At 35.7% G+C, this 27,749-nt stretch overlaps 3 protein-coding genes across 4 annotated transcripts in view; 1 reads left to right on the forward strand and 2 right to left on the reverse strand.

The window, feature by feature from the left end:
• LOC145214672 (NACHT, LRR and PYD domains-containing protein 3-like) overlaps nucleotides 1–27,749 on the reverse strand; it is a 39,032-nt gene that overhangs the window by 4,393 nt on the left and 6,890 nt on the right. The window contains exons 8-12 of the mRNA XM_080083248.1: nucleotides 24,081–25,789; nucleotides 23,406–23,537; nucleotides 23,172–23,234; nucleotides 22,711–22,878; nucleotides 22,352–22,510 (exon numbers count right to left, since the gene is read on the reverse strand). Coding sequence (XP_079939374.1) covers nucleotides 22,352–22,510; nucleotides 22,711–22,878; nucleotides 23,172–23,234; nucleotides 23,406–23,537; nucleotides 24,081–25,789 — 2,231 coding nt within the window. The remainder of the gene's footprint in view (nucleotides 1–22,351; nucleotides 22,511–22,710; nucleotides 22,879–23,171; nucleotides 23,235–23,405; nucleotides 23,538–24,080; nucleotides 25,790–27,749) is intronic.
• LOC145214678 (uncharacterized) lies at nucleotides 1,106–10,993 on the reverse strand. 2 transcript variants are annotated; one of them, XM_080083256.1, is made up of 8 exons: nucleotides 10,763–10,993; nucleotides 10,254–10,393; nucleotides 9,772–10,087; nucleotides 5,449–5,603; nucleotides 5,143–5,236; nucleotides 4,850–4,930; nucleotides 4,403–4,456; nucleotides 1,106–2,326 (listed from the first exon to the last, which is right to left on the reverse strand). In XM_080083256.1, exons 2-8 carry the CDS (start codon nucleotides 10,305–10,307, stop codon nucleotides 1,173–1,175), a joined length of 1,908 nt encoding a protein of 635 aa, XP_079939382.1. In that variant the 5' UTR covers nucleotides 10,308–10,393; nucleotides 10,763–10,993; the 3' UTR covers nucleotides 1,106–1,172. The 2 variants fall into 2 exon arrangements, with proteins under 2 accessions (XP_079939382.1, XP_079939384.1); XM_080083258.1 differs by lacking the exon at nucleotides 4,403–4,456.
• On the forward strand, nucleotides 15,614–16,588 carry LOC145214383 (uncharacterized). Its single transcript, XM_080082894.1, has one exon. It carries the CDS (start codon nucleotides 15,695–15,697, stop codon nucleotides 16,541–16,543), a length of 849 nt encoding a protein of 282 aa, XP_079939020.1. The 5' UTR covers nucleotides 15,614–15,694; the 3' UTR covers nucleotides 16,544–16,588.

Genomic DNA, 27,749 nt, shown 5'->3' on the forward strand with positions numbered 1-27,749 from the left:
ATGAGGAAGGAAGCTTCCAGCAAATTGCACTTGTTCATCAGGACAATGTTGTAAATAGAAGTGATTAATCTGAAATAGGTAAAACTTTATTTAACAAAGCAAATGTTGATAAATGAGCAATTAACCTGATACAACTGATATTAATTAACTAAAAGTGCAACCACAACATTACAAACATTTTATAACAAGTGACACCAAACTGTGGGAATTCCCCTTAACTGTGAATGTTTTTAGAAAAAAACAACGTTTAAATGAAATTAACGTTTCATTCAAACTCAACATTTTTTCTTACTGCAATCATAAGGTAATGTTAATGCATCATCTAAAAACTATTGTTACAGTTTGGTGATTATCAAATACTTTAGCTTAATTGCAGCTTAAAACGTATAGCGTTATAAAAATTTATTTTTAGGTTTCAAGAGTTATTGAGTTTAAAAATGTTTATAAAAGTAATATGTACATATATATATACATATATATACAGGAACTGAATTTGGTTGTACAACTTAAGTCTCAATTGTAGCTTTACCAATAACGAAATTTATAAATTACAAAGCAAATTGCCTTGGTTGGGCAAAAGAACTAATACTGAAACATGTTGACAATATTTAGTTATCATACTAACTTTAACTTTGTGTCCTTGCACAAATTTTCCAAAACTCTGCAAAGCATTTCCAACAAATGACAAATCAACTTCATTCAATTTCAGAGTGGTATTGTTCAGTTTGTAAAGTGAAGCCATGTTTGTGATATCAGATGAAAATACAGAACCCATTATGTTAGCAACAGTGGGTAGAAGTTTGGTCACAGGTAAGCTAATATCATCACTGCCAAGTTCATTCAAACATGCAAAAATATGAAACCACTTTTGCATGTCATGTACTTTATCACTTTCTGTCACACTCTCTGACAATTTCTTTGCTTTGGATTCAGAAACTGTACCAAGAAGCATTTTCTTCTCTTCTATTTCACCAACTTGTGCTGCAGGAGAAAGTCGTCTTGCTTTTTTAAACACGCTATCTTTGCATATGCCGAAACAAAACTTTACAACATTTTCTAAATCTCCAGACACAAAAGCATTTTCAAGAAAAGATTCAAACTCATTTAGATGCATAAACAAAACAAGTCTGAGTGCAACCAACAACTCTTGCCAGGAGCGGTGAACAAAGTAGCTAACTGAAAATCTGAATTGCAAGACCATCCTCTGAATCTATAACTGTATTGACAAATGCTTGTTGTGTTGCCAATGGAATCTCAAACTGCTCCAAGTCCTCATCAGAAAACATAGATTTGTTTTTTTGCCACCCATCAAATGCCAAGTCACAAAGCTTCTTAACCACATTCGTGCCTTTTTCAAAACAGCAATGCTTTGAACGAATATATCTGTTTAACATTGCAATGTAAACACCTGTGAGTGTGATAGTACCTGAAGTTCCTCCTCCCAACAGAAAGTTAAGAGCCATAAACATGTTGACAGGTACTACACAGCATTCCAACAAAGCTGGGTTGTTTTGGAGGATTTTCCAAACTCTGTCAAACTGTTCACCACATACACATCTAGCCAGTTTTTGCTGTTCACTCGGTGCTAAACCCAAAATTTCTAACACAAATTTTGGTGTGTATTCTGGAGAAGCATCAATAAACTGAGTGATTCTTGATGTTACCAACTTGTAAGCATTCTTCAGTAGTTTGCAATTCAGAATATTAAATAATACTGCCATTGGTTCTGTCTTTTCAAATGGTAATACATGCGGATATGAATGTAAGTTTTCAGTTTTAGCTTCATCCAGACCATCAATGATTACCACTGTGTTGGGATCATTCAAGATGAAATTAATCAGCTCCTTTTTCTCTGCTTTATCTATTGAAATATTTCCCTCTGCAATCAGTGATGAGAAAAGTAATTCAAACAAATCTGTTTTTCGCTCCAAGTTAATGGAACCCACTGTGATGTAAAATACAAAAGAAGCATTGGAAAGAATTTTCTTGTCCAAAGTTTTTTTAATAATTACTTTTGTCAATGTGCTCTTTCCCACTCCAACTGCACCAACGATGCCAACTGACTTTTTATCTTTTTCAAAGTCCCCTGCTTCAATCTTTGCTCTTTCAAACATGTTTTCAACTGTGATATCACCTTTTAGTTCATTTCCTTTATCTACCACCCTAGCCAATTTTTCTCGTTGTTTTTCAGGATCATTGTCCTTCTGTCCAATATATTTTACAAGCACAAGATCAACTGGTTCCACTGCTCTTCCATATTCTCTACCGCATTTTTCATCTACTACTGTCTTCAGATGCAGTCGTAATTTTTCCACCGTGGTGTCAACTGTAAAAAATACACAAACTTTAATGTCATGCATTAAAAGTTGGTCATCAAAGCAGTTTTATAATGCAAGACTTTATTTAATGGGTTTCTAGACACTACAAATAAATTATGCCTCATATTTTAGCAATTTATTTTTATTCATAGATGGTGCTAAAACAAGCTAAGCAGAACAGTAGAGTTAGATTGCCATGCTTTTCTTTTTCAAAACTAAAAGGTTTTCTGCCTGAGAAACAAATCTGATTATTTACAAGGATGTGAATAATTTTGGCTTAAAACTAAAGAGGTGGCTTTCCTATGTATTGTCATTTTATTTATTTCTCTGTCTAAAGCACTTACAAATTGACACGGTTGCAATATGTATGTAGTTCTGCAGAAACTCTTTGGTAATGCAGACCGTAACCCTTTGACCATGACGCGGTTATGGTCATTTATCGTTTTTTTTTTTCCAGACATTTTTGAGATTTTTCTATAGTTTGATTGATCCCTGGCACAACCAATGCATGAGTGTCATATTTACCAATGTACCATACACATAATTTTATGTACACATATGATTTGTCCCCACACACATGTTTGTGCGGATTTTCGATAAACAAATGTTCCGGTTATGTTCAGATTTCTAGGAAATTTGTACTTTTTGCTATCTTTGCCATTGCCTATAAACTACTCAATTAAGCTTGTATAGAAAGTGTATAAATCGACCACACCATATCGCATCGTAAGTCATAAACGAAAAACTGTTTTTTTTTCAGGCCTGGGTGAAAACAAAGTGCGAAACAAAAAAGGTTGTCTGCAATTTCACGGTTTTGTTTCTGTCAAAGTAATCACTATCTCCATTGCAAACACATAAACAAAGCTATCCACAATTTCACGGATTTTTTTCTGTCAGTGTGTTGCATTGTGTTAATGTATGTTACAAGGGATACGTCTGGCGCTGATTCGACATAAAATGAATAAAGGATAATATATGATAGGACAACACAAAAACAATAAAAGTCAAACAATCAAGATCAACAGACTGGTTAAAAACTATATTTAACAAGTATAAACTCATTCTGACCAACGAAAAAGCCTACATCTGTAGGCTGTCAAGCAAGCTTGTTTATTAACGGTTGTGAATTGAGCTTTAAATCAGTGAATCACTCCCCTGGGACCAGAGTGATAGCATTAAACTTCATTAGAAGATTGAGTGAAAGTTTTAACACATATTTGGAGCTGTAGGCCTTTGGATAACCACTTAATGGATTTTGCTGATATTTTAAATAATAAACGAGTAACTCACTGTTAAAACTTTTCAGCACATTCGGGCTTGTACTTCTGGCCTAAAACTAAAACCGATTATTAAGGGGTGAATCCATAAAAAAGAATACCTTAAACTGCACCAACCAACACAGCATGAAACTCCTAGATTATGCACTTTGCTCAGTAAAGCCGAATTGAAAATTTGACATTTTGGGGGGCTGTGGGTGAACCACTGGGTCATTCCGGATCAATCTTCAGGAGGATCAAATTTGGATTATTAACTAACATCTGTGTAAATTTGAATAAATTGAAAGCACTCTTTCTTGACCAAACGAGTGTTACAAACCAGCGTTAGAATTTTTTCAAATTTTAGCACATTAGGGTTTTGTATTTCTGACCTAAAGAACTTGAAAAGCTGAAACCGAATATTTCAGGGTTTAAGGGTTAAAAAAGCAATATTGTAATAAATAACAAACTGATATACAATGTAGCAGAGTAAAAGAAACAACTGTGTTATATTGCTTTGTGTGAAAACAATGGCACACAATGACTCAACAATCACAATTGCTGATTTCTATTTTTATGTAACAAACAAAAGTTCAAAGCATATTTTCTTGATCTTGAGAACCAAATTTCGATTTAACAGCAAAACAAAAAATATATGTGTTATTTTAAGAAATGAGGTTCACATGGGGGAATGACCAATACAGATGAATATAAAAGTCAGTCTAGTTAACAGTGCTTAATTACACTGTTGTTTACACGTTTTTCAATTACAACATGACTGGCACAAACGCTACAAATAGCAAAAACATACTTTTTACACATATTTACCAATAGAGAGTGGGTCATTGGTATCTGGGAGATGGTTGCTTGCTTTGTATATATCTAAGCAGTTTCAAAACAATATAAATACTGTTGATGTATGGCAATAAAAGTTTGATATGTTATAAACTTAAGACATTTGGAATAAGTCACACAAATTTATAAAACCTTGAAAAGTATTGACTATGTTGTTTTTGTTGTTTATTTGGCGAAACAAAATAGTGATACTCTTGAAGTAGGGGTGTACAGATGCCCCTACATGATCATGTTTGTATATAAGTGTTTTTCTGCCAATAAATTGAAGTTTGTAACAAGTAGCACAGTATCAAGCTAGAACTGATAAATCTAAAAACAAAACTGGCAAACTAGAATATATTTGATGAATACCGTGTTGTTACCAGGCATATATCTTACATTTTCCTTTTTGTTCAACTGGCAAATACATAATAAACTTACTTGTGTCACGTCCAGCAATGTTAAAGGTAGGATTGTGGAAAACACCACTGATGTAAGGTTGAACTGTTGTTCCCGATGTCTCTGTGTGGATAATGATAATGTTGGTTTTTTAGCTCAGCAAAAACGAAAATAAGGTTTAGACTATTAAGGAGTTTACATGATTCCAGACATGTAAAATATATTTTTTTCATACTTTGTAAATGTTTCATATTTGTAAGTTTTAATAATGCAATGATACGGTTTGAAAGCAGCTAGCAGCGCTCAATAAAAGGTCTATTTCACTGGTAACATACTCCGAGTGCCTGCATCTTCACCAGGTTTACTGGGACTGCTTGCATCATGGGGAGGAAAGCCAGGAGGAAGTGCTTTCAAGGGACCTCCCTGTTCCTGTGAGAGGAAGAGCGATAAGATTTGTTGACATGATAACAGTCGTAAAACACACCTTTCACGTTGCAAACAAACACTAGGCACAGTGGTCCACGCTTTACCTATTACACATATATAAATAAATGTCACTGTTAATTTGCCAATTGCATTCGAATTTCTTAATGTTGCCCCCTGCAGTTACACTGTGTTTGTGTATTGCTATGAACACCAACCTGCATTGTAGGAAATCCAGGGTTCATTATCTGGCCCATGTTATTTGCATAATTGAGTGAAATTGTTTGCTGCATAGTCAAGAAGCTCTCTGGAACCAGTGGTTGGGTTTTATTACTTGGTTCTTTCGAAAAGTTTGCGGCTTGGTTGAAGGCAGCTGTACAAAAAAGAAAGAATGAATCTATATACATTATTTACAAACTAAAGCCATCAACTTTGTTCAGATCTTTTTTAACACACCAGAAAAAAACTAGAAGGGTGGCTTTCTGATATACTTCCATTTTATATATTCTATACGATATTTACCAATTTGCTATACACATCATTTGATCCACATATATGATTGTTTTTGTAAACAAAAACTAATGGGTCCCCACACGCGTGTTTGTGCGGATTTACGGTAACAAATGTTGCGGTGACTTTTAGATTTTTAAAAACAAATTTTTAGAAAGCATTAACCTAACAATTAAAAAAAATTGTTCGTGTTCTTTTTGCACTATTATTGTCATATAATTACAAAAACATTAAAAAAGAGCGAAACAAATTCTTTAATTTAATCTCTTGCTTTGACCCAGATATTGTCGTCCAAGATCGGGTTTTAAACACAATTTTTCTAGAAAGCTGTAACAGTTGTGTTACAGACACTTTAAATTAAAAAGCAATTTGCTACAAGTGTACACATAACAAATTGTTTTTCATTTAACTTTGTTTCGCAAAACGAGTACCATTGACCTGTAGCAACCTTTAGGGTGCACACACCAAACGACTGTTTGACCTTTTGACACCGTTTTCAATAGCATGCCGTCCTTACTGTTCAATAACACCGTTTAACCTAATTTATACATGCCATGAGTGTTGATTCCTAAATTTATTGCAAAAAAACGCTACATTATGACGAGAGAAAGTTCTGAACTGTGTTAGTAATACCTACTAGTTGACCTTAAGTAACCCATGGTCATGCGGCGGCCAACCTGACAACAAGCATTAAAAAAAAAATATTTATCTTGCAAAAATGTCAAGTTTGATTTTTCAACTTTATTTTGATTAACAAAGTTTTGCTTGATGTATACGAAACCGAAGCATGCTTATTAGGTTTAAATCACGTCATATGTGTGAAACCTTTGCCAAAACTGAAAATGTGAGTGACCACTTAATGAAACGAAATAGCATTGCTGTGCAAAACAGCTGATTTCTGTTCACCAAAACGACGTCTCGTAAAACGTCTGTCCGACGTCAAGCTGTGCCCTCCTGCTATCGTAAACCAGTGTGTTACTCTCTTGGGACTTCTGCCTACAGTGTCTTTCTTGACCAAACGAGCATTAGACACATTTACGTTTCGGGGGCCTGTGGGTGAACCGCTGGGTAATTCAGGGTCAAACTTCTGGAGGATCAAGTTTGGATTAATAACTAACATATGTCCAAATTTGAAGCACTCTTTCTTTACCAAACCAGCGTTAAAAATTTTACGTTTTGGGGGCCTGTGGGTGAACCCCTGGGTCATTCAGGGTCAAACTTCAGGAGGATCAAATTTTGGTTAATAACTAACATCTGACCAAATTTAAACAAATTTGAAGCACTCTTTCTTTACCAAACCAGCGTTAAAAATTTTACGTTTTGGGGGCCTGTGGGTGAACCGCTGGGTAATTCAGGGTCAAACTTCTGGAGGATCAAGTTTGGATTAATAACTAACATATGTCCAAATTTGAAGCACTCTTTCTTTACCAAACCAGCGTTAAAAATTTTACGTTTTGGGGGCCTGTGGGTGAACCCCTGGGTCATTCAGGGTCAAACTTCAGGAGGATCAAATTTTGGTTAATAACTAACATCTGACCAAATTTAAACAAATTTGAAGCACTCTTTCTTTACCAAACCAGCGTTAAAAATTTTACGTTTTGGGGGCCTGTGGGTGAACCCCTGGGTCATTCAGGGTCAAACTTCAGGAGGATCAAATTTTGGTTAATAACTAACATCTGACCAAATTTGAAGCACTCTTTCTTTACCAAACCAGCGTTAAAAATTTTACGTTTTGGGGGCCTGTGGGTGAACCCCTGGGTCATTCAGGGTCAAACTTCAGGAGGATCAAATTTTGGTTAATAACTAACATCTGACCAAATTTAAACAAATTTGAAGCACTCTTTCTTGACCAAACGCATATAACAAACCATGTTTTAAAAATTTTGCATTTTGGGGGCCTGTGGGTGAACCGCTGGGTAATTTCGGGTCAAACTTCAGGAGGATCAAATTTGGATTAATAACTAACATCTGTCCAAATTTCAATCAACTTGAAGCACTCTTTCTTGACCAAACACGTATAACAAACCAGCGTTGGACAGAAAAAAGAAAAAAAGAAAAAAAAAATACGGACAAAAACAATATGTGTCTCCTTCTAGAAGGGGACCCATAATTACACATCTAGTTTTTTAGTTTCTTTCTGTGTTTTTTTTACATTAAATCGTGGCCTGTTTTGCTCACCAACCCCCACAGAATCAAAATGACTTGTTAAAGTTTTGTAAACCAATGATCTGTGTCAAATATAGTTTCTTTTCAAAACAATTCACATTTAACGCAATACACATTCTGCAACCACAGCCTCACACGAAAACTAATTATCATATATGTTTAAATCGGCTGAGATAGGAAGTGAAAATTTCACAATTTTTTGTGGCTAAAAAAAAGGTTCTTAAGATTAAAAACAAAACAAATAACAACATTATTTTAGCACAACTAAGTGGCATTTGTTGTAACTTGGCTATTATATTCCAAACATGTTTATTGATTTGGATTATTTTGAAACTAGAAGGGTGGCTTAGCACATATTGCCATTGCACATATACTATGACCCATTTCGTAATGGGTCCCATATCAGCCACTGTATTTTATACCTTTAGTTGTTTCTGCAGGCAGAAACTCATGGGTCCCCCACACATGCAAAGTTGTAAATAGTGAATTTTTTTAAATAACTATAATAAATTTTGGTGCTATGAGTTTAAACAGGATGAAAAAAATGTGCAGAAATAATCATGCTGTGTGAGATAGAAACTACACAAGTCACATTTAATTCATCAATTGTTTGCAAAATTTACCTATTTTAAGGATTAGTGGGGCTACATGGTAAAACTTAACAAGACTGCATGGCAAAAGTGACAATTGACACCTAAAAATGACTTTTGCACAAACTGTCAAAATTTCAACGAACTCAGCCAATGTTTACAAATTACACCCATTTTAGGGGTTAATGGGGTAAAGGTGGGTCTTACAGGGTAAAACACATCAATGAATAATGTACTCAAAACTATCTAACTTCCATATATAGTTCTGACATTGTTTAAAAGTTCACCCATTTCAGGGGGCTAGTGAGGTAAATATTGGGGCTACAGGGTGAAACAAAATAATCAACAGCTAATTATGGCAAAATGAACAAACTGTCCAAATTTCATCCAATTCCTGCATTGTTTCACAAATTTACCCATTTTAGGAGAGTAGTAGGGTAAATATTCAGGTCACAGAGTGAAACATAACTATCGTCAGCTTATTATAGCAAAATGAACAAACTGTCCAAATTTCATTCAATTCAGACATTGTTTAAAATTTCACCCATTTTAGGGGGCTAACGGGGTAAACACAACAATTGACACCTGAAAATGACAAATTCCACAAGCTGTCCAAATTTAACTTAATTCTGACACCGTTTAAAAAACTCACCCATTTTAGGGGGTTAGAGGGGTAACTGATGTCTTTTAACACCCAAAAATATAAAATATTAAACCACAATGAACTAATCGACAGTCATGTAAAATTTTATCCAAATCAGACAATGTTTAAAATTCTGACCACTAGGGGTGTTATTATCAACATTCCTTAACGCTTCTGACGTCGAAAGGCTGTAAATCCCCCCTTTTGACCGGCATTTCCAAAATGCCTACCAAGTAATTCACAAACACATGTACCATGTGTTCTGTTGCCTATATTATACCGTTGCACCATAAAAATCTTTCGTTTGTGGTGCGCAGCAACATACAAAAACGTTTCACATTTCGGGGGCTAGCGGGGTAAATACTGGGGCTATTAAGTCAACTGAAGCAGATGGCACATCTTCATAACTCTATCTACCATCTGTGAAAGTTTCATCCAACTCCACCAAAGATTTCATGCCAAAAGTGCATGGACAAACTTCGGCGGAAAAAAGAAAAAAACAGAGTGAAATCAAGACGCGTCCCCATCAGGGAAGGGGACCCATAAATACCAGTATGACAAAAAATGAGTTGCATGAGACTGGTTCCAACCAAGTGCATGGATATTTGGAGGATAATAACTTGCACTAATACCTTGTTGTGTTCCAATACAAGCTGGATTCACTGCACCACAGTGTGGCTGATTTGCATAGGAGTAGGTGGGACGAGTGTTCCATGATGTATGATGTCGAAATTGCTGAGAATGTAAAATATTTCCTCTTATAGCTGCAGCATCAAACTGATTCCTTGCACCTGTTTGTTGGGGTAGAGGAATAGCTTGGTTGGGATAATAAAAGATGTTTGGGTTTTGAGGTTGGTGGAAGTTGAATCGAGTTTCTGGCTGCTGGGGTGGAAATGGTTGAATAGGATCACTAGTGGATGCCAAGTGTTGTCCACTCGTTGAAGCATTCTGAGGATAGAGGCAAATTTAAACACATGATTTAAACAGTTTGGGAATCTGGAAAAATGCTGTATGTTACCGAATCTAAGAAGAAAAACACTAAACAGTAACTTTCAAATTCAAATTTAATCGAAAGCACACACACTTTAAAAAAATCTTTTAATGCACAATTAACCTGATTTCGGTCATCACTATATTGAATGTCACTTTCAGTGTCTTTCAGCTCCATTTAATGCAAAAGATCCACTGGGCAGATCAAAGCCTGGTATTCAGGGATCCGCCAATTTGCATAGAAGAAGTCAACAGTTGGTAAACCTATAACAATTAAAGCATTTAAGTGAAAAATACAAAAAGATAAAAGTAGTAACAAGAGACTTTTTGTGTTCAAAACCATACAGCGGGTATAGGAAAAAAAAACATAAATTGTCTAATTATTACAAACTGGAGAGTTTAAACCAGATTTTGACTCACCAAATTAAATGACAAATTTGGGTTCTAACATTTCAGCGTAATATTACAAGCAAAATTGCTATTTTTATGTAAATTTGGCTGCTTATTTTTCATGTAAACTTTAAATACCTGTGCATTCAGCACATTTTCACGCTCAATGTTGGAACCCAAAGTTTTTTTTTCGATTTGGCCTTTCAAATTCGCATTAAAGGCGGGGGGTTTTTAATAAATTACCGGACGAGGGCATAAGTTTTACGCCCAAATTCCGAACATGTCCGGGAAATCCTGGACGACCAGTGCTCTACATTGGCACAATTACATATGGGGCACTTGTAAACCTTGTTATATTATTCAGAAACCTAGTAAAGAGCCCTAAACCTTTGAAAAACAAATTGGCCTAAATATTTGAGAATCCCCTTAAAGGTGCTTTTTGATGTTTGCAAAGTAAAATAATTCACACTGTTTCATGTTCTTGTGCGATTTTGGCTAGAGGGGCAAATTTTGACACATAGGCTACTAACGATATCAAATAATTATGTACATATAAGCATATATTACATGCTACGCAACTAAAACCTAAAACATGCTACGATATAAAAAATCCCCAGGACACGCGTCCATCTGGCATTTATTACATGTACAATTTTGTCTGTTCAAAATACATTAAAACGGCAGAGGTTATGGAAATAACTTTAGATATGTAAACAGGACAGACAGCGTTAAACTCGCTTGTTTGGACATTCACAGTTTTGCCTGCTTCACGTTTAGAACATAATACTATGTCAGGTTTTAATTTATCAGATTTTTTGACCAAATATTTTAAATTGAGGTACATTGATGTTGTGAGACAATCCCCTGCCGGCCCCCATTATTGCACTGATTCATTTGAGTCTTTTATTTGACTGTCTTGTACGTAAGCGCAATTTTTGAGCAAAAGGATAAACAAACAAACAAACAAAATGAAGGCACCTGTTTGTAGTTCCTAGTACTTGTTTTTTTTTCGAGTAAGGACAGTGAAATCAGTTTCTAGTTTTTTTAGTTTTTGCTAATAGTTTATGTCGCCACTGCTTTTGAATACAAATAGCCTTTCTGAACGCGTCATGCAACGCGCATTACATTTCACGGTTCCCTGGTTGCATAACCGTGAATGCTGTAAATCCTTCAAGCGCATGTTTTTCACGAAAGCATTTACAAACTTTGCAGTAGCAACTATATTTTGACAAGTTTTATTTTCACATCTTGCCTATTTCTGACGGTACGAGCAAACAATTTGCACGTCAATCAATCAATATTGGAAGCAGTTAGAGAAAAAAATCGAAACATTTATTTTAAGACCAACTTAGACCCGAGGTTAAGTTTACCAAATAAACCATTTTTGCAAAAGGTTTTTTTTTTAAATACGGCCGCAAGGACTTTGCGCGAGACTGAATTCTTTGCGCGAGACTGAACCCGATCCGTCTTACGACTTTCATTGAAAACAACTTTTCACGAAAACTCAAACAAAACGATTTTCTGCGAAACAAATTTGTTTTCAATTCAACAGAGAAACATGACTGATGACGTCATTGCCAAAATAACCTCAACCAGTTTCAAATATCAACAAGTGAAATAATTCTGACAACCAAATCTCGCTATTAGACTGCTTCTGAATTACAGCGCAACCAAGGGACACTTGTCATAAAGAAGGTTAAGCTTGACCTGCTCTCAACACCTGAACAAAACAAAAAGCTACTTGAAAAAAAGCTAGACCGTGCGACGGTAGAGTGTTGAAAAAGGAAACGTTTCACGCTAAAGTGAAAGACAATCACGAGCAACGACCGCTTGAAAACCAGAACGCTATTTTAGTTGTGTTCAACTCACTCTTACATTAAAAGTTCTTAAATTGACTCCTGCGTTGCAAATTTTAAACTTTTAACACAACAAGTTTGATTCCTAAAACACATTATTGTTGTTATGTTTCATTAATTCGGTTTGAAAATTTAAATTGTCGATGTAAAAAGTGTGAAGTTCTGAAACTCCGCTCACGTGCACAGTTCCAATGATTTTTGTAATTATTCCATTCTTTGGAACACAATAATCTACCGAGTATCTTTAACACACAATAATCTCACATTCCTAAACAGTTTTGCCGATTTACTTCCAACACAAGGTGAGCTTAGTCTAGGTTTAGGATCTCCGTTTTAGAGGAAATATAATAAAAATTATTCAAACCGACCAAGTTCAACTCTGAATTGACTTAACTTGTTGTTCTACTTATGAAATATATTTGCGGAGCTTATTAGTTCAACGTGGAAAGCATAACATTCACTAACTTTGCTGCGTTCATTTGTCAGGCTCTGCTACGTAACGTATCCTAATCATGTTATGCAGCGTTTCTGGTATTGTTAACACGGATGGCAACGGGTAAGCCCGACACAAATACTTTACCGGCCAATTTAATCAGTACATAACTAAAAGTTAAAAATAGATGTGAAAAGAGCTTTCAGTCGAGTCTCGTCACGTCACTTAGCACCAATAAAGCTGGTGGGATGGGGGTCGCTGAACGTCACTGATGCGTGACGGGTAGCAGACCGTGAATGACGACGTACGACCCACCCACGTCAGTTCAGTTGATGCAAAGTTTGTTTTTTAACGATTTATCAACTAAGAAACTTCGTAACATATCCGCGTCGCAAACAAAGTGTTTGAAAGTTAAATTTAAACCACGGTTGGAAAACATCGTAACTGTATACAAAGTACGTTGTATTGAATTAAGTCAGTCTTCAAAGCGTTTTCGAGCGCCAAGGCATTGTTTTACAGCAATCACTCTCCTGTGTGCTCATAATCACATATTGCTTGGTAATAACGGTGTAGCTGCAACGTGTTTATCCTCGATCCACTGATTGTGCCTTCCACTTTTTTTACCCTAACAACGTGCCAACGTTGCTGCGTTATTCCCGACTTGTGAACTGCAACTGTGCATCCATGTTTGTTTTTATCAAGAGAAAGTAACTCTCGCGACAGAAGTCTATAACCCGGGCTTGGTTGTTTTTGCTTGGTCAAGTGCAAGTGCAGAGCGAAGCGTGGTTCAGTGGAAATAAACGACTCACTACTCCACCTGGTGGAGAAACAAAAGCGTTCTTACCAAGACGGCGAGTTGAAGTCACCACAAAACGATAGAGTGTAAAACAGAAAACGTGTTATTCAGATTGAAACGTTTTCACGAAACAAACAGAAAACGTTTCACGCTGAAGACAAATTCACAGGTAAGCCTGGGTCAACGCTATTTTAAGTGAAGATTAACTCAGCAAAATCCTAAACACAACGAGTTTCATTCCTAAACACAATATTGCTGCCATGTTTCAATAAAGGTTGGAAAATTCAAATTGCCGTTAAGTAAATACTAAAGATATTAAATTTCTAAACAATTTGAACTTATACAGAACCTCGAATAGGTAACACATTTAGGAGGGTTGTGCTGTTTGTTTTGTTAAACACTTCTTTCAACAAATTCCAACATTCTTTTTTTAAAAAATTCCAATCCCAGAATTACCCATCAAATCCAATATTGGCTGCAACCAGCTAACAACTTGAAACCAAAAGCAACACACAGAAAATCCTTATGTCATTCTCCAATATCAAATGAAGGCACAAATCAGTTTCTGCTTGCTGGGATGAACTTCGCTCATTAAACTTCGCAAGCGGGCCACAAAATCTACGCATGACTCCGAAGGCATTCATCGGAAAGCATGGACCTCCTATGGTCCAGCGCGTCCACTAATGAGTTATAATTCGACTTATTCTTAACTGCTAAGTCACATGAAACCATCACTGCTGAATTAACCAAGTTAGCAGCTAAAAACTAAATTAAGATTTGCCATGCTATGCTTGTTTTCGCAAAGCGGGACAAAGCGTTAATGTTGGTAAATTGAACCACGAAGTTTTTCCTACAGACCCCAAGAGGAACTAAATAAAAGTTTGAAAACTCGACGCTGTCGCGAATTCGTCCATTTGCTGCTCAGCAAGGCAGGTTTGAATAAAACGAGCTTGATTCGGGCCTGAGTTTGCACTCAGTCTTATTTGTGCCTAAATCTTTACAACTTTTAGGCCTAATTTGTTTTTCACAAACTTTTCACAGGCAGGACTTTGGGTTTGTATCTGGCCCGAGCCGAGTTCGGTGTCGTTTCACAATATACGACAACCCCATAGATTTTTTACAACTGTCTATTAAGATCCCATTACCAACCCATTATGACGTCACACAGAAGTACGACGCTCGGTTGAAAACTGCTCATGGGGAACCGCCTGCGACACTTCACGTCAAAAACATTTTTATAAAACAGGAACATGTAATCTAAAGTTTAGTTATTTTCGTACAAACTTAAGCCAATTATGAGATGCAGGCAAGTCATAAATTATATTTCTCGAGAAACGGCGAACGGCTTTTGCTTCTACAGAAAATACAAATAAATACAAACGCGTCTGCCAACAAGATTTGTGTCTAATATGTGTAAGTTGACCCCATATAAAAAAACTCCTCGACAATTATCAGTAAGCTGTCATTGGTTGCATTAATGGAACAAATATAGAATGCTAGGTTGCAAGAGTGAGTTAAGAAAAAACGTCACCGGGAAGAAGAAAATGATGTTTTTAGTCATAAGCTCAAGAAACTGACGCTAGATAGATATTTTCCATGTGTCATGGTTGGTAGTAATATTATATTACTAAAGATGAATGTAATAATTCGGAAAATACGCCCGCTGTCTGTTGCGCCGAGAAGTGAATTAGTCTTTTGATTGCAGATACCTTCATGTCGTCATCACAACCGTACGCTCCCGCTAATCTACAGAAACAATGCGAAACCGACCGATTGCGGGTTCCGGTCAAACCCACCCCAATACATTACCACCGTTTGCAGCATCACTAACAACCACCACAACAAATACAACCTCCCGTACGACCTGGAGCAGCATCCAGATTTTCCAGCCACCAACCTGCTCCTCGGCGACACCTTGTGCTGGGTTCCAACGTTGTCCGCGCTCCACCAAGGGGCGTGCCCATCACCAGCTCGCCGATTCGACAACCGTACAACAATCTATACAAACTTTAAATCTGCTAAAAACAAAATCGACAAAAAGGACACTTTGGCTAAACAAAAAAATTAAGTACCAATCTAAAACTTTCTTTATGAAACCCCTGATCGACTCTGGCGTAATGTTACATAAACACCTATTGACTAATGAAGGAGAGTATGAAACTTACGACAACTTGGCGTTAAAATTTAATTTTCAGGCTAATAACGCAGAGTTCATTCAATTTATAAAACTTGTTTCAAGTCTGCCTGAGCAATGGGACTCAGAAAACTATATCGACCCACAAACAACTCAGTCAGAACATTTATTGAATTTTATTAAAGACACAAACAGCGTCAAAACAATTTACACAAAGCTACAAGACAGCGTGGCTCGCGTGCCAGTTAAGTTCCAAGAATTTTGGAAAAACAAGCTTTTCATAAATTTTGAGATGCCGTGGCGAGAAGTATATGTTAACAACTTTAATTCCACTATTGAAAATAGGTTGAGAAGTTTTCAAATTAAATTAAATCTGAATGCCATCGTGTGCAACCAAATATTGCACTCCTTTGGGAAAATTGACTCCGACTTGTGCACATTCTGTAAAAATGCTACAGAAAACGTTTACCATGTTTTTTGTTCTTGTCATGTAACTAGACTGTATTGGGAAAACGTCTGTGCATGGATTAGTGCTAGAACCCGAGTCCCACTGACGTTACCTCCCGTGAACTTACTTTTTGGTGTCCACAATGGTGGATCCGGCGATAAATTGGTGAACTGTATGTTGTTATGTGCCAGATATGTCATTTACCAATGCAAATATAGTGAAAATAAACAGACGGTATTTAGATTTGTATGCTTCCTTAACTCAGTACGTGTATCAGAATGTCATGTATCAAAAAAACGTGGAAACTTTCTTGCTTACCGCAAAAAGTGGTGTCGCCTGTTATGTACTGAAGTGTGATGTAGTTTGTTACCGTTTTTCGCTCTTTTTATTATTTATCAATAAAAAAAAAAAAAAAAAAAAAAAAAAAGTACAACAATCTGGGCAGGAACTTGGCCGAACGATCTGGCGCGCCTGACCCATATACAGACATAAAAAACCTGATCGGCATTCGTCCCCGGGAGTGTTCTGGGTTCGAACCTCAAAAAAAAAAGTTACTACAATCTCCAAATGGCTGCGACTGCAAATGGTTTGTTGAGTTAATTTGTTTCGCTCAAAAGAACAGCGGCATAACTGCACTAAACAATCACCAACCTGAAAATAGCTGCGCAACGTTGAAACGTTATGGGCGCAAATTGGAGGCCACAATTGGTGGATCATGATTAAACGCGCTGCAGCTACATTGTAGCAGTTCGGCGACATGATGCGTCAATTCACGCATTTCACTCTTCAGACAAACATTCTCCGCTAATTATAATTTACTCACAATATTTTTCAGCACTGTTGGGCACAGAGTGCTCGTCACTGTAGAATTGTTTCTCCATTTTATTTCACACCAGCACAACAATGTACTTCCACCTCCAACCAACAACAACATAGAATGACCAGAGAATCAACCACCGTCACGAATGACTGCACACTTAAAGGTAGCCCAACTTAAAGGAAAACGTAGAAATGAAACATTTTATGGTTACCCTAGTAAGTTGATAATTATTAACGTAAACAACATATTTTTATTCATACAGTATCCAACTTTTACAAAATGATATTTGAAACGCAAACTCTTAATCAACCTATATAGAATGTTAAAACAAAATAAAATAACAAAAATATTTAGCTGATGCTGGTGGTAGAGACTTAAACTTATGCACTCGCTGCACTTTCTAATTAACATATGAAATAAGCCATTGGAAATAATGTCAGTAACAAACTACGACTTTTTTATCCACGGTTGGCACCGAGATGCCTGTTTTATTGCAAACCCATCGGGTTACAGCGATGCCGCTCAAGTTTCTTGCTCAGGAAAACACAAGCGATCTAGACAGGATTAGAACCCGCAACCTTGTGACTGCAGAGCTGTTGCGATAACCAGTAAGCAATCTTGGCGACTGAATAAGACATGGAACTTATTTTTCTCCAGGAGCAACCAGGATTGTTCTTTCTTGTCAAACTGTCGTGTTTTCTATCAATTTATGATACGGTGTAGCCGCAGCGCGTTCAGCCACTATCCACTGATGGTGTCCACCACTGTTCATGCGCTCCATAACGTTTTAATGTTGTGCAGCTTTTTCCGATTCCGACTGGGTGATTTTGTCGTTGTGTTTTCGTTTACCAATCGAAAAAGACTCAACTCAAATTCTAACAACTTGTTTTGTTTCTGAAGAATATAATCGCCTCTAGAAAAACTCCCTAGTCGTATTCAAATACTGGTGATGATTTATTACAAGATACAACCACGGGATAAGCCCGGGTCAAATATCGGTGAGTTTACGTTTGTCTGTGGGTTGGCCCATGGTTTGTTTGATTAAGCGCTTGTCCGGTGGAAAGTTGAGACAATTCCACAGATTTACTGCGCCACTTGGCGGAAGTTGACACTTAAACACAATCCACAAGATGTCGCTATATATCAAGAAAGGCAAAACTGCTTTTCGCGACGCATTTGACAAGACAACAAACTGTTACGCCCAACTATGGAAACCAAATGTGTTTGAAAAATGGTTTGAAATGTTGTGATTTGATTCAGCAGTGTGCAGGGAATGGTGGGAGTCGATCTCAGGTGTTGCAGGGAACACTTGGAAATATTATTGTGTGTTTCACACCAATAGACAAGTTTGTGCAAATACTTTTTGTATCATCAACATTCTAAATACGTCAATCACATAAAATCCCTGATTCATGAGACCAGTTGAAGAATAGAAAATTACTACTTAGTTTAAATGCTGCCTATATAGCAAACAGTTATTGGTGGATTGTAGCAAAATGTTTGTGGATTGGCACAGATCTGTGGAGTGTTAGTTGAAAAGCACTGGGATATGAGAGTTCATATAGTAACAGGTTTTCAATTGACACAAATAATCACACATCATAAATTTACAGTAATATACTAAAGTTAAAACAGCAAAAAAATCAAACTGATATCATTTTCAGCATAGATCAAAAATACAGTGGAAAATTTTCATACAAAAGTAATCGGGAAGAAAAGTTGGTTTCATAGTTTGAACAATTTGATAAAAAAAGGAATGTAAAAAATATATATTTGGTACAAACAATAAAACAAATGCTAGAGTAAAAATCAGAACTTTGCATCTCATTTCTTGAAACCTTATGATTTTTAACACATCATATACAAAGTTTAGGATGAAGTTACACAACAAAATACAAACAAAAACAGCAAGCAGAAAAAAGTAAAACATGTTGGAAGCAATAAAACACAATAACAGATGAGCTCAAGTTAGTCTTACTTATATTCAAAACAACTAAGTATAAAGTTGCATTAGTAAAAATATTAGGTTTTTAAAAAATGCAGAGAGCTTATTTACAATTGACATTGAAAGACTAAATAAAAAATTAGACATTGTTGAAACCATGAAAACATTCTTTAAAAACAGGTTGCAAAAGAATTTAAAGTTTTGCTACGAATAGAAAAAAATAAATTGGATGGGTGGCTTATATTGCCATTGAACATACACTATGGCTTATTTAAAACATGCAATATTTCCTTCACATGTTGCATATAGTGTCGCATATTATCTATTGCTTTTTTATGACTATTTGTTTATTTAAGGCATTTAATTTCCAACTCATCATATACAATGTTCAGGAAACAGAGCTACACAACAAAACACAAACAACAACAGCAAGTAGGAAAAAGTAAAACATGTTGGAAGCAAAAAATACTAAAATGATGGATGAGCTCAAGCTAGTCTTACTTGTACTAACATAAAAAGGAAAAATTCAACAAATATTCAGTGGTAAAAATGAGTTAAAGGAATGTACAAAACTAAATTTGATGTTAAAAGACAAAATAAACATACAACAAAAATTGTGCATTGTTGAAACCATGGCAGCACTTTTTTGGAAAAACTACAATTAATTTCAAATATTAACTAATAAGTTAAAAAATACTAACATGCATTTTTACTGTCCATCAACTGCGTATGAAACAGCAACAGTGAAAAACACCAGGATACTTGCAGCTGCTTTACCATACATCCCATTTAAGTTTCTCTACCTTTGACTTCAGGATTTTCAAATCATCTGCATCACTGCAACTCATCAGCTCTTCATCAACCCAAAGCTCTTCCATCTACAAAAACAAAGTACAAGATGAAAACTAAACTGAATACATTCCTTACTTGTTGTGTTTGGGGCAGGGGTTGTTACACTGGGAGACAATTCGGAACACTTGCCAACAACCAATCAGCAATGTCTGTGTAGATTTTTTTCTGTGTAAAACAGTCATCTGACAGATTGGAGAAATGATTAGCCAAACAGTACAGTCTCACAAATACAACCAAAAATTTTTTAAAGCTCACTTTGACAATTTTGTAACTGTTATTGGGTCACAATGTATCCCTGTTACTGAGGTCTTGCTCATTGTACATGTCATAAAGGCTATATTGCCAGATCAACTGACTCTAAACCAGGGGTCGCCATTCTTTGAAGGTAATAAACACATTTTTAAGAATCATAAAAAGTAGTTCTGTCAGGGCAACATGGCTAAAAGTTAATAAAAAATTGCAGTAGCCTAAATTTATTATAACAACAAATGTCTTGAAACACATATATTTCAGTGTGTAGAGCAACACAAGCATTTTAAAAAGTCACATATGACACCTGACCCACAGGTTTGCCACCCTGCTCTGAACCAACAAATTTCAACAATTTAAGAAACTCCCTGCTCTAGTACTTCACTAAATAAATAAATAAAAATAAAAGAGATTGTCAAACTTGAGACAACCACAAGCTTCTATTTTATCAGTTTAATGTATTGAGTATTTAAATGATAGTGAATATTTACAATTTTACAGAGTATAACAAAACTTTTAACACATGTTTCTAACCACCCGGGTATGAAAGTTGATTTCAATGATGTTACTCATACAAGAAACCTAAGAACAGTTGTGTGCAGACATGTAAACGTGGCAATACATTTTGAAATCCATTAATTAATTTTCCACTACCACTACCTTCAACCAGTAAGTCCAAGGGTTTAGTTTAAGAAAAATATTTTAGGTGGATGTGGATTTTTTTATTTTCAAAATGGTAGTTAAGGCAAAAGACACAAACACATCAAACTGTGTTAATTGAGTACTAATTGTGTGTTAAATTTGATCAGACTTCATAACAACTTACTGGTGTTTGCAGTGTTGACAATCCACCAGCCAATGCTGCAACTCCAGTGGACGTGATTCCACAACTACGCAAGCCAAGTCTCTTCGCTTGATGCAAACATTTGGAAAGCTTTATTGCCCCATCATCACCAAACTCGTTGTATGACAAGTCCAAGCTCGGTATCTATAAGGTAAGTTTAATACAAATGTTACACACATGCTGCACATAATTATACAAAGTGTGCTGTTTTTCAGTAAAACATATAAAAATAGTGATGTAGTGATGCAAAGATTCGGCTTCATTCAATCAAAACCAAATATTCTGCAGTTTTGTCCCATAAATTTGGCTAAATCTACCAAATCTTTTATGACGTCACACAAAGTATGCTGCACTCTTGACATGAAAACAGAAGTTTTTCTATCAAGCAAAATAGGTGTTACATAATGGAAAAGTTGTGCTTTCTGTTTTATTAACATTTCAGTTCTGGGGAGTTTATGGTTGCCTTTGCCCATAGTTGTCAGCCTACCAATGAAATACTGATTTTAGTCTTGTGTAAAAAAACCATGGTGTTTTAAAAATTATTCTAATAATTAAAGCTGTTATACTCATGGCCTAGTTTAAAAGATTGTGTGGTACCCTGTTAAGCTGAAAAAAAAACATTTTATGCTTGAAATTTGTATTCCTAAAAGATTCGGTTTCAGCTGAATAATTTGTTGCGATTTGGTCAAAACCGATCTTTTACAAACACTTTATACACATGGGCAATGGGGGCAAATAAATTCGGCAAACTGAATATTCGGTACATCTATACCTATAATGTAATGTGTTAATTGAGTACATGTATGTGAGTTTGAGTGTACCAAGGAAGTTTGAGTTTACCAGTGCTGTATGTATTTTATATTTGCCAGGTCTGACTTGAATATGTCTGCTAAACAGAATGTGAAAAAGTACAAAATATAATTTTTATAAGACTCTTGACATTTAAACTCATAACATTATTTTTTGAATCATTTCTTTAATTTCTTAACTAATATTCTGTACAACCTCCTAATATAAAAAAAAACATTTTACTACTTTTAGTTAAACAATATAAGCTGTAAAGTAACTTCTTCCACACAAACCACAATCAGTGAACTTACTGGTGTATTTAACTTGGATAGTCCACCAGCCAATGCATTTGCACCAGTGGAAGTGATGTCACAATTACGCAAGATAAGCTCCTCCACCAGATGCAAACATTTTCCAAGTTCCTGGGCCCCATCATCACCAAACTTGTTCCATGACAAATTCAAGCAGGGAATCTAAGCAGGAACAACTTGTTTAGTCTTTTTGCAAACAAACCACAGAATACAGTTAAAAAAGTAATATGTGAACAGGTATTTAAACTCAAATATCTTTTATTTTAAGTTTAATTTTATCAAAAATCAAGCAATACTAAAGTTAATTACAGATAACATTTCAGTGAACATATTGTTAATAGTAACAGTGACATACCTTAGTTTGAGAGTTTAGGATGTTTTGAGTGATGCCTGGCATTCCTTTACATGTGACTCCACAATCATGCATTTCAAGCTTTTTCATTTTGTGGATTGACTTGGTAATTGCACAAGCTCCAATGTCACCCACTTTATTCTCACTGATATCCAATCTAACCTAAACAATAATGTACATTTCACAAAACACAATAATGTGAAGTTAACAGCTATGCAACATGGAATTGTTGATGCCCAAACACCAATCACATTAATAAATGGAAAATATTGTTTGAAATCATTGTTTCTCTATTAACAAATATTTTGTCACAATGGTTATGACAATCACAATAGAAAAGTGATAAATAAATTCACAGTTACCATGGACTGTGTAGTTTCCATCTCAAGATGTTCACCCAACTTAACAGCACCAACTGATGTCATGCCGATGCCTCCCATATCAAGTTCAGCTACTTTGCCCACCCCACTGCTTAGTATGCTCACACCTTCATCTCCAAAACGTATGTTACTCAAGTACAACACCTTGATCTGTTAAACAAAAAAACAAGTAATTATAAGTAAATGAAAAAACATTGTGATCTCCTATTTATTTGTGACTTTATCATTTAAACATACATTAGGAAAACAGTAGCTTGTTGAAACAGAAATTATTCAAATGCACATTGTACAACTAGGAGATAAAATATAGTTGTAGCAGAAAAACTGGACTGAACCAGAAATAGAGTTTTCAGTGTTAAGTTGTTGCAGTGCTTGGTGTCTGGTCAAATGTGATTGAAACTGTTTTTATTCACCCAAAGTTAATATTAGTAAGTATAGCAAACCTGATGTGAGTGATCAATTTGCAGAAGTCCATCTTTAATGCTTCTGGCCAATGTTAACACATTCTGTAGAAAAGAATGATTTTTACATTGGTGTATTTTTAACCATAAGTTTTTGGAAGCGTTTACTAATTCTGTGTCATCAGTGTGATTATTTTGTAATATTATTCCCAGTTTTTTACGTGCACAATCATAGTGTATATAATACATAATTTTTTATTGAAAAATAATTCAAACCTTTCTGCCCCTGTCTGCTAAATCACGAAGGGAACCAAAGCGAGAAACACCAAATCTCTCCACATGAGTAAGGAAGCTTCCAGCAAACTGCAGTTGTTCATCAGGACAATGTTGCAGGGTGAATACATCAATCTGAAACAGGTGAAAAACTTTTGTTTAACAGAGCAAATGCTAATAAATGTGCAATTAACCTGACACAACTGATAATAACCAACTCAAAGTGCAACCACAACATTACAAATGTTATTTGAAACAAGTGACATGAAACTGTGGGAATCCCCCCTGTTTTGAAAAATTAATAGTACATTTGAAAATTTATTCTCACTGTAGTCATACTGCAAGAATAGGGTAATGTTAATGCATCATCTAAAAACCTTAGCTGCAGTTTCGTGATTATCAATTATAGCAACTTGCTTTCTTCAAGCTTAAAATTATAATGTTATAAAAACATTAGGTTTTACATTACTTGTGTTTAAGAGTTATTGAGTACAAAGATCCATGTAAATGTAACAAACATATAAATAAAGGAACTGAATAGGATGATACAAATTAAGTCTTAATTGTAGCTTCACCAATAACAAAAATTATAAATTATAAATTACAAAGCATATGGCCTCGGTGGGGAAAAGGAACTAATTTTAAAATATGTTGATAATATCTAGTTATTACACTAACTTTAACTTTGTGTTCGTGCACAAACTTTCCAAAACTCTGCAAAGCACTTCCAACAAATGACAGCTGAACATCTTTCAAACTCAGAGTGGTATTGTTTAGTTTATAAAGTGAAGCCATGTTGGTGATATCAGATGAAAATACAGAACCCGTTATGTCAGCAACTGTTGGTAGAAGTTTGGTCACAGGTAAGCTAATACCATCACTGCCAAGTTCATTCAAACATGCAAAAAGATGAAACCACTTTTGAAAGTCATGTTCTTCATCACTTTCTGTTACACTCTCTGACAGTTTCTTTGCTTTGGATTCAGCAATTAAATCAAGAAACTTTTTCTTCTCTTCTAATTCACCAACTTGTGCTGCAGGAGAAAGCCGTCTTGCCTTTTCAAACACACTATCTTTGCATATGCCAAAACAAAACTTTAGAACATTTTCTAAATCTCCAGATTCAAAAGCATTTCCGAGAAAAGATTTAAACTCATTCAATGGCATAAACAAAACAAGTCTGAGTGCAACCAACAACTCTTGCCAGGAGCGATGAACAAAGTAGCTAACTTTGTCTTGTTGCAAAATCTGAATTGCAAGACCATCCTCTGAATCTACAGCTGCATTGACAAATGCTTGTTGTGTTGCCAATGGAATCTTAAACTGCTCTAAGTCCTCATCTGAAAACAGAGACTTGTTTTTTTGCCATCCATCAAATGCCAAGTCACAAAGCATCTTAACCACATCCATGCCTTTTTCAAAAGAGCAATGCTTTGAACGAATGTATCTGTTTAACATTGCAATGTAAACACCTGTGAGTGTGATATTACCCGAAGTTCCTCTTCTTCCCAACAGAAAGTTAAGGGACATAAGCATGTTAACAGGTACTACACAGCATTCCAACAAAGCTGGGTTGTCTTGTAGGATTTTCCAAACTCTGTCAAACTGTGCACCACATACATACCTAGCAAGTTTTTGCTGTTCATTCGGGGCTAACCCCAAAATTTCCAAAACAAATTTGGGTCTGTATTCTGGAGAAGCATCAATAAACTGAGTAATTCTTGATGTTACCAGCTTGTAAGCATTCTTCAGCAGTTTGCCATTCAGAATATTAAATAATAGTGCCATTGGTTTGGTGTCTTTAAATGGTGATACATCTGGATATGAATGTAAGTTTTCAGTTTTAGCTTCATCCAGACCATCAATGATTACTACTGTGTTGGGATCCTTCAAGATGAAATTAATCAGCTCCTTTTCCTCTGCTTCATTTATGGAAAGACTTCCCTTTGCAATCAGTGATGAGAAAAGCAGTTCAAATAAATCTGTTTTTTGCTTGAGGTCAATGGTGCCCACTGTGATGTAAAATACAAAAGAAGCATTGGAAAGTATTTTCTTGACCAAAATTTTTTGCACAATAACTTTTGTCAATGTGCTCTTTCCCACTCCAACTGCACCAACAACACCAACTGACTTTTTATCTTTTTCAATGTCTCCTGCTTCAATCTTTGCTATTTCAAACATGTTTTCAACTGTGATATCACCTTTTAGTTCATTTCCTTCATCTACCACTCTAGCCAATTTTTCTCGTTGTTTTTCAGGATCTCTGTCTTTCTGTCCAGTATATTTTACAAGATCAACTGGTTCCACTGCTCTTCCATATTCTCTACCACATTTTTCATCTACTACTGTCTTCAGATGTAGTCGCAATTTTTCCACTGTGGTGTCAACTGTAAAAAATACACAAACTTTAATGTCATGCATCAAAAGTTGGTCATCAAAGCAGTTTTATAATGCAAGACTTTATTTAATGGGTTGCTAGGCACTACAAATAAATTATGCCTCATATTTTAGCAATTTATTTTTATTCATAGATGATGCTTAAACAAGCTAAGCAGAACAGTAGAGTTAGATTGCCATGTTTTTCTTTTTCAAAACTAAAAGGTTTTCTGCCTGAGAAACAAATCTGATCATTTACAAGGATGTGAATAATTTTTGTTTAAAACTAAAGAGGTGGCTTTCCTATGCATTGTCATTTTATTTATTTCTCTGTCTAAAGCACTAACAAATTGACACAGTTGCAATATGTATGTAGTTCTGCAGAAACTTTTTGGTAATGCAGACCATAACCCTTTTACCATGACGCGTTTATGGTCGTTTATCGTCTTGTTTTTGTTTTCCAGACATTTTTGAGATTTTTCTATAGTTTGATAGATCCCTGGCACAACCAATGCATGAGTGTCTCTGCTTGCAGACAAAGATTATATGTAACGTCTGCCACCGAATACATGTAATGTCTGTCATTGTGATACAAACTAGAAAGTGTCTTTCTAATATACTTTCATAATATATATTCTATACCATATTTACCAATGTACCATACACATAATTTTATGTACACATATGATTTGTCCCCACACACATGTTTGTGCGGATTTTCGATAAACAAATGTTCCGGTTATGTTTAGATTTCAAGGATATTTGTATTTTTTGCTATTTTTGCCATTGCCTATAAACTACTCAATTAAGCTTGTATAGAAAGTGTATAAATCGACCACACCATATCGCATCGTAAGTCATAAACGAAAAACTGTTTTTTTCAGGCCTGGGTGAAAACAAAGTGCGAAACAAAAAAGGTTGTCTGCAATTTCACGGTTTCGTTTCCGTCAGCGTAATCACTATCTCCATTGCAAACACATAAACAAAGCTATCCACAATTTCACGGATTTTTTTCTGTCAGTGTGTTGCCTTGTGTTAATGTATGTTACAAGGGATATGTCTAGCGTCGATTCGACATAAATGCATAAAGGATAATATATGATAGGACAACACAAAAACAATAAAAGTCAAACAATCAAGATCAACAGACTGGTTAAAAAACTATATTTAACACGCTAGTATAAACTCATTCTGACCAACGAAAAAGCCTACAATTGTAGGGTGTAAAGCAAGCTTGTTATGGGTCCCCTTCCCTGAAGGGGACACATATTGTTTTTGTCCGTATTTTTTTTTTCTTTTTTTCTTTTTTCTTTTTTCTTTTTTCTTTTTTCTGTCTAACGCTGGTTTGTAACGCTCGTTTGGTCAAGAAAGAGTGCTTCAAATTTATTCAAATTTGGACATATGTTAGATATTAATCCAAACTTGGTCCACGTGAAGTTTGACCCCCAAATTACCCAGCGGTTCACCCACAGGCCCCCGAAACGTAAAATTTTTAACGCTGGTCTGTAACGCTCGTTTAGTGAAGAAAGCGTACTTCAAATTTATTGAAATTTGGACATATGTTAGATATTAATTCAAACTTGGTCAACCAGAAGTTTGACCCCAAATTACCCAGCGGTTCACCCACAGGCCCCCGAAACGTAAAATTTTTAACGCTGGTTTGTAACGGTCGTTTAGTAAAGAAAGAGTGCTTCAAATTTATTCAAATTTGGACATATGTTAGATATTAATCTGCACTTGATCCACCTGAAGTTTGACCCCGAATGACCCAGCGACACACCCACAGACCCCCGAAACGTAAATGTGTCTAACGCTCGTTTGGTCAAGAAAGACACTGTAGGCAGAAGTCCCAAGAGAGTACGTTTACGAATAATAGGGCAGAGCGGGAGGGCTCAGCTTGACGTCGGACAGACGTTTTACGAGACGTCGTTTCGGTGATTAGAAATCAGCTGTTTTGCACAGCAATGCATG

This window comes from Phallusia mammillata, chromosome 2 (genome assembly GCF_965637545.1).
Source record: "Phallusia mammillata chromosome 2, kaPhaMamm4.hap1.1, whole genome shotgun sequence".
NCBI classification, from domain to species: domain Eukaryota; kingdom Metazoa; phylum Chordata; class Ascidiacea; order Phlebobranchia; family Ascidiidae; genus Phallusia; species Phallusia mammillata.

Bases quoted from the DNA above. Each gene is read 5' to 3' on its own strand.
- LOC145214678 (XM_080083256.1), bottom strand. From the start codon at position 10,307: ATGGAGCTGAAAGACACTGAAAGTGACATTCAATATAGTGATGACCGA. The intron at 4,931-5,142 runs GTATGTTACCAG...TTATCCACACAG, and splicing joins TGAAGATGCAGGCACTCGGA to AGACATCGGGAACAACAGTT. The intron at 4,457-4,849 runs GTAAGTTTATTA...GAAACTGCTTAG, and splicing joins CATTGCTGGACGTGACACAA to ATATATACAAAGCAAGCAAC.
- LOC145214383 (XM_080082894.1), top strand. From the start codon at position 15,695: ATGAAACCCCTGATCGACTCTGGCGTAATGTTACATAAACACCTATTG.